The 7500-nt window shown below is 40.5% G+C and overlaps 1 protein-coding gene across 1 annotated transcript in view; it reads left to right on the top strand.

Annotated features, from left to right (window-relative positions):
• Nucleotides 1-3788, top strand: part of LOC137969331 (dual specificity mitogen-activated protein kinase kinase 4-like) — a 15546-nt gene extending 11758 nt beyond the window's left edge. Inside the window, exons 9-11 of the mRNA XM_068815521.1 lie at nucleotides 849-929; nucleotides 1449-1597; nucleotides 2283-3788. Coding sequence (XP_068671622.1) covers nucleotides 849-929; nucleotides 1449-1597; nucleotides 2283-2439 — 387 coding nt within the window. The 3' untranslated portion in view covers nucleotides 2440-3788. The remainder of the gene's footprint in view (nucleotides 1-848; nucleotides 930-1448; nucleotides 1598-2282) is intronic.
• Nucleotides 3789-7500: the final 3712 nt, after the last annotated feature.

Below are 7500 nucleotides of genomic sequence, written 5' to 3'. Positions count from 1 at the left end.
CTAACGCTCGAAACGGCAACTTTTAGAATCTCTGTACGGTGGTCAATTTACATTATCAACTCCGTTGATAAAACCAAATTTTTGCCATACGGGAGGTAGTGAGTTCGACTCCGGCCAGACCAACTCTCAGGGTCTTAAAATAGCTGCGTAGAAAGTGCTGCTTTTTAAGTATTTTTGGATGAGGACTATAAACCATCGGCCCCGTCTCAAAAATATCTTCCACGTTCATAAAGATATTGAAACTGTGGGACGTTAAAGAACCCGCACACTATTCGAGAAGAGTAGGGGATGAAGTTCCAGGTGTTGTGGCTGTCCTTTGTCAGGGGCACCCAACGTCACTTTTCGACTTTTCGACTTGAGATCTAAAATTTTCGGATCGTTTGTTGTAAAATTTCTTGTTTCCCTGCCTGTCCTTGGATTTTCGAACATCTAAAAAATGGTATAATCGCCCATTTTAAACGGATTTTTACCCTAAAAAGGTCACCTAGAATTTTCGGGAGCCTTTTTTCAGGCTGAAATTTTCGAAAAGGTAAGCTTTGATCCCTATAATTTTCGGATCACTAGACTTTCAGCTAGGAAATCCGAACAGATGAAACATTTTTAGAGGATAAAATATGCCTATATCTTCCGTTTAAATACGAAAACATGTTTAACAAAGCGATGTTATGTGGTTTAGAACTATATTCTCGTTGGGTGCCCCTGCTTTGTGAGTGTATGCGTGGGTGAGTATGGCAGGTCCACATCAGTTGAATAGGTGCTAAAACTTCTCAAACAAATAAATAAACAAACAACAAACCCAACCCGGTCTCCCGAGTGTTATTTTATTATCTTTATTGTTTTTCTTGTAGCCAGAAAGAATAGACCCCATGTCTTCACGACAAGGCAGCTATGATATCAGATCAGATGTGTGGAGTTTCGGTATCACACTGGTGAGTGTTAGGGGCAGCCGGTTTTTTGGAATTGAGATCCTTAAGTCTGCCAAAACACAAGAAACGCCATTACAACTAAAATCAGAAACCCATAAGGGTTGAAACGTGTAACGGCCCCTTGTGTTCTGGGAAACAAGCTTCTGGATATTCAAGTTGCTAAGTACCATATTTGGAACAACAAGAGCGAGGAGTTTCAAATATGGTACTTAGCACTGAAACATTCAACCAATCAGTTCGCACTGAACATTCGAAAGCTGTGAACGCGCGTTACACTTTTCAACCCTTGTGGGTTTCTGCTAAAATGTCTTGTTTACACATGGTGTGGGTTTCCAGTGAGATTTACGATTTTTCCGCTTTCTGCCCGCGTGAATGAAACAGAAATGGGTAGGAGAGGCTGAACTTTTCTCGACTAGCTCTCTGTTTGATTTAAAAAGATTTCCGGCAAAAGAAAGGACTCGTCAGACAGCAACCCTCGTTGGTGACTTCTAAAACTGAGTCCTCTGTTTCATTCGTCATTAGATTGAACTTGCGACTGGTAAATTTCCGTATCCCAAGTGGAAGAGCGTGTTTGAGCAACTGAGCCAAGTGGTGAAAGGAGACCCTCCTCGTTTGGCAAATGAAGATGGCAGATCGTTCTCGGATGAAATGCTTTCGTTCACAAATATGTGGTATGTGTGATCTCTCTCTTACGTATGGAATATCGTGTGGAAGTTCGTCACTTCTTTAACTTGGATTGTGAACTGTCTCGAAAACCAAGACTCTGCAAGTTTCTTAAAGCGATTACAACAGGATTAGAAGATCAAATGTGCGAATCAAAACTTGGATCAAACAGCAGTGGGTGACTGGTAGGTCGTTTGGTCTCGACTACACGCGTGAAGTCGTTTCGCCAACACGCAACAGACTTACCCAGTGGGCAGAATTGTCTCATAAAAAATTACTGAAATGAAACTTCGTGCATTTAATTTGCTGTGCGTCGCGATCAAAGGTGTCTAAAATTACACAATTGCCAACACGATTAGTTTTCAAACTGATTAAAATTACTTAACCAAACACAATGCGATGACGGAGGTAATAATGGCCTTGCGCGCCACTTAGCAATGAAGGTTAGATGCTTTAAATTCAATGTGATCTTGTTTCTATACTGGCCAGGATTACGACAGCGGCACTCGGAAAGTAAGAGGTGTTTACTTCCGATATCTGATCAATAAACGAGATGCCCTCACCTCCTATACACAGTCACTTTTTTTGCTTTTTTAGGCTTTCTTAAATTCTTTTGATGTCGTGTCACTGTAACGAGGTCGGACAGCAATTTTTGTTTTTCTTGTTTATGATGTGTTTTATTTGCTTCTTTAGCTTGACAAAAGATGTTACCAGAAGGCCAAAATATCGGGAACTGCTCAAGCATCCTTTTATTTTAAGATACGAGGAAAAACAAGTAGATGTGGGCGCTTGGCTGGATGGAGTTTTGGCGCAGGCGCCTATACAGAACTTTGATAATTTAGAAATATAACGTCTTTTTAAAGGTATTTTTGCACCGTTTGGAATAATGTAAATATGATGCTTGAATACGTCTTCAAGGGTTACTAAAATTGGGACAGATAAATCTATGCCACTTCCCTCCTCTCCTTGAATGTTCTACGCCAAACGTCCTGTAGCACTTCACGTTACACTACGTTAAATCTAGCACTTCACGTTAGGCTACACTCTCTTGAGTTAGTCCTGTATAATAGTTTCCTTTTAACAACATTTCCTCGACTGTCCAAGGAATTTGTCCCCCATTGTTGCTGAATAATCGTTATCTTGACTCGAGAACTGAACAGTTTTCTTTTTGGATGTCGTATAACGAACACCGTTCACCAAACACCGACGAAGTGACTTGACAGATTCAAATGCGCCAATCACAATTTGCAAATCGGCAAGTCACAATAGGCCATTTTACAGTTTTTCTTTCTCATTGAGCTAGCATTTGAATGGCCGCCGGTGACCTTGTATTGATACAGACCTCACTGCTTTTCTCATGTAAATTGTGTTGTAATTCTGATCAGTCTTCATTAAGGCTAGGTACCTTAGCTACAACTGTAAAGTGGTCTGTTGGTTTAATATACTCTGACCTCTGCCTGATTGGCTGAGGATGTTGGGGCGAATCATGCTATACCAAATTTATCATGAAATTACTCAAGTGAGAAGGGATCAAAAGGCGCTGGGCACATGTTTAACAACTAATCAATGGCTATTTTTTATTTAGTCTCATTTGTCAAAGTGGTTACTTTGTTGTTTCATCTTGCGCGGTGATTGGCTAAAGATACCTCGCACAACGTTTTGGGAAACCATTCAGAAGGCCTCGCTCGCATTTTCTCGCTCACGTAGCTGCATCGGATTCTGATTGACTTGAATTTTTTTTTCCCTGAAATTAGAAATAATTTTTTATTCTAAGGGGCCGCTTTGGTTTGAGCATGTTGTTTATGTCACTCAGTAGTAACTATGATAGTAATTAAGTAATCACCCCCATTTGGGATAAATTTAAAATAATCTCCGTCGCTTTGTTTTATTGCATGGTGTTGTTAAAACGCACCGGTAAGCTTTAATGTTCAATGTAAAATTTAATAAAAATGATGAAAAAGGATATTTTTAGCTACGCGAATGTAAGAAACCCGATATTTGGGATGCTTTAAGTCAATTACGTCTGTCACAGCAATGGTGTCCAAGTACCTATGTACCCAATGTAATTTCACAATCGTTGGACATGAATCTTTCTACATACCCGTGTTGTCATAAATTGCTATTTATTATTGGTGAATAGAATTTGGCATTTGAAATTAAGTCTGATGGAAACTCAATTAAAGTCTTTCTAAAATCATAGTTTGTGTTTGTATGTCAGTCAGGATCATTTTATCACGTACTTCAATCCAGGAAATGTGGGAGGTCGAAGAAGTTGGGCAGGGAACCATTAAAAGTTTTGTTTACGTTCATTGATTCCAAAGCTAATGAAACAAATGTAGCGAGGACAATCTCAACTTGGATATTTCAGGGAAGCAGGCTGGCACAGTTCAAGGAGTACTCGCTTTTCTATCAATGTGTCGTGCGGGTCGACTTTGTTGGTTGTGTACTCTGCCCTCAAAAGTCTCTCTGGAAACTCCGATTTCCCCCTAATTAAAAACTTTAGAATTTATCATTTATCACTCAAGCTTGCATATCTTTGCATAAAAAGTATTTACATGAAAGTTTTACAAAATGGCACCAAAGCGTTGATCGATAACGCTTCAACGTGTGTCACAAGATGTGAAACAGTCTCGCTCTTCTTTTTATCACGAAAAATAAATGTATACTAGATGCCATTGAAATAATTTGTAGTGCCTTTTTTTACAAAGGACAAAAGTGAAGAAAGGAAATTTGTGCGCTTCCAAAGTTTCCGGTCAAGAATTCCAATTCCAATCGCGCACCGGTGGCTCAGTTGGTTGAGCATCAGGCTGTCACGCGTGAGGTCGCGGGTTCGCGGGTTCGAACCCCGGCCGGATCAACACTCAGGATCTTAAAATAACTGAGGAGAAAGTGCCGCCTTTGTAATTTCATCTGCAAATGGTTAGACTTTCAAGTCTTCTCGGATAAGGACTGTAAACCGTAGGTCCCGTCTCACAAATATCTTCTATGTTCATAAGTTCCTGTGGGACATCAAAGAACCCAAGCACTATTCGAGTAGAGTAGGGGATTAAGTCCCCGGTTTTGTGGCTGTACAGCAGAAGTGGCCGGCTTGGCGGTGATGTCTCTAAAAAGGCTTGTGGTGTATGAGGCCACCTAAGCAAAAACAGCCACAAGTCAAAAAGGGACTTTGTAGAGTGCTGGAACATGTAGGTGTAGATGTAGATGGATTTTCCGTAAAAAGTAAATGACCAGTGGCTCTGCATCCACTCCTGCGCATGAGTTTTACATGTGAACCCTACAACGGTTTCGCCGACTTCGTAACCAAAAGAAACGGAGGGCTCTTGGGACGAGAATGCGACGTGAACTGACCATGTTCGAGGTTACATAGTTGACCTCAGTAGTCTACACGAAGATAAATTTTCAGTGGTCTCCTAAACTTTAAAACTGTTCATATCCTTTTCATTCCAAGATAGTACACAATTTCCATTCCGAATTACTTGGAAAAATCGCAAAATTGTTACAATGGCCCAAAGATATATTTTCTAGTTTGCTTCAGCTCTCTATTCGCCTCATTCGGCCATTAATTCAGTTTATTTATTTTCATGTGTGAACAGTGGAATAAGGCGAGAAATAATGAAAAGGGTATGACTCATTCGTTTGTGATCACATTCTCTCCGGCAATGGCTGATTTTGATCATTCTTGGTTTCTGTTTACGAAGGGACAGAAACTGAGGAAATCCGCCACTAGAGCGACTTTCGTGTGACCTTGAAAAAGTGTTGGCAATTTGTTTGACGGACCAATTTTTGCCAAGATTAAAACAAAGCTTCTCCGTATTCCCGCCAAGGAAACTCCCATTATGGGCAGTAAACAGTTCAATTGCCCAATCACACTATTGCATTTCAAATGACGTCAATGCGAAATGCCGATCGCTTTCCAGAAAGTTCCATGGAGAGATGACGTTGTTTGCGTCCGCGTTCGCTAAAATTCGCGCTCATCTGTTTTTGTTCGATAAGCCTATTAAATGTTTTGCATTTTTGTTTAAGTTCTGTTTTTACGCGTATTTTTCAGGGTCATCTGTCATCTAAAAGTCGCTCTATTTCAAACGGGTCGTGTTACACGTGACAACCCGAAACGGTGGTTTGTCGCACAACATTGTGCACAAAACATTCCCCGTTGGGAATTACCCAAGTGAGTCGTGATGCTTTTACTGTCTTCGTTCCCCAACTGTCACGAATTCCTCTCGCCAATTTTGGCCGCTGCAGAGTGACCAGGGTATGCTGTAGTTATCTTCTCTCCAAAGGCTCCAGCTTGGAGGAAGGAGGTCTCAGGTCTCGATGGCGAAGGTGACTTGGGTCCATTATGCTGAAGAAAAAAATGGGGGTTATAGTTTCATTGGTAGAAACAACATTAGAATTACCGTATTTACTTGAAAAACCGACGCGAGGTTTGCAATTTTGTGGATTCAGCAATGCGGTGTTTATTCGAGGGAAAAGGTTTTCCGGGAATGCACAAAATGAGATGGAAGCCAATTTTTATACACGTCACAGAAATGTCCCCTCTCACTCCTCAAATTGATTGCCCTCTGTAAAGGAATCCAGTTGGCCCTTGGGTTCCGCGTTCCAGATTCCAGCCCATCCATTCCGGATTCCACTTGAAACTCGCGGGTTCCGCCAAAATGGATTTTGGATTCCATACAATGGACTCCGGATTCCAAAGCCTCACATTTGCTGGATTCCGGATTCCTTCACATCAGACGAATTTGAACACGCACTGTCCTGCACACCCTCCTCTTCATCTAAACATGGAACCTGATCTAAGGCCCGTTTTAAACGTCGCATTTTACATGTGCCGAATCTAATGCAAATGAGCAAAAACAATAAATTTTTCTCATTTGCATTAGATTCGGCACATGTAAAATGCGACGTTTAACGGGTGCCTTTTTTGGGGGAAAATCCGAAAACAGATTCTTGAATCCAAAAATGGATTTTTCGTTTCTGTGGGGAAATTCAAAAACGGATCATGAATCCAAAGTATCCACACTCGAGGATACTTCGGATCAAATCTAAATCCGGATCGAGTTTTAAGATTCACCACTTCAGCGTTTGAAAAAGTATTTTGACAAGCGGTTTTCCATGCAAAAATAATACACAACAGCTACTGTACATGGCATTTTAGCCCAAATGTTTTTCTCATTTTTACCGCACGATCGAAGACACGAATAGGTCAAAAATAGGTAGGTTTCCTGCAGATTTTACAGCAGAAATTACACTAATAATTTTGAGAGAGCAAAAGTATTGTTACTCCCTTTCATATAGCTAAAAAAGAAAACTGCAAAAATACCCTCTGTAATCGATTTGTACCTTAGCACGCAAGTTTTTCGTAATTTCTTTTTCTTGGTCTCTGTTTTTTTTTTGTTTTTTTTTTCTCTGGTGGCATTTTCATTGAAGAAGTTCTCTAAAACAAACAAGTTAACCGCTAATGTTTTTGTTTTTGGGTTTGTCTGTTTGCGTTGTCATGGAAAATAATCCTTTTTTTTTTTTTTGGACGCTGAGGAATCCATTGATCACAAATCCGTTTTCGGACTTTCCCAAAAAATGCACCCTAAAATCCTAGCGCTGGCACCAAGATTGTTGTTGAAAATTAGTAGTTTACGCTCAGCCTCATTGGGACACTTTGGGCTTATCAAGGTTCGTTGAACGTGACGATGGAACTTCGATCTTCAAATCTGCCTTCCCTGAAACACTGAGATGCGTTGTTCTTTAAGTACACATCTCCACAGAAGTCTATAGTCACGCTCTCCGCCGACATTAAACATATTTTGACAAGTTAGCAAAAACTGGCAGTCATTGGCTAATGAGAGACGTGGGTATACGAACTAACCAATCAATCCATCTACCAACTCATCAATCTATCAATTAAATGACCAATACA

This window comes from Montipora foliosa, chromosome 9, assembly GCF_036669935.1.
Source record: "Montipora foliosa isolate CH-2021 chromosome 9, ASM3666993v2, whole genome shotgun sequence".
In the NCBI taxonomy this organism is placed as follows: Eukaryota; Metazoa; Cnidaria; class Anthozoa; order Scleractinia; family Acroporidae; genus Montipora; species Montipora foliosa.
Note: the sequence above shows the minus strand (reverse complement) of the source record. Positions and strands in the feature narration are given on the sequence as shown.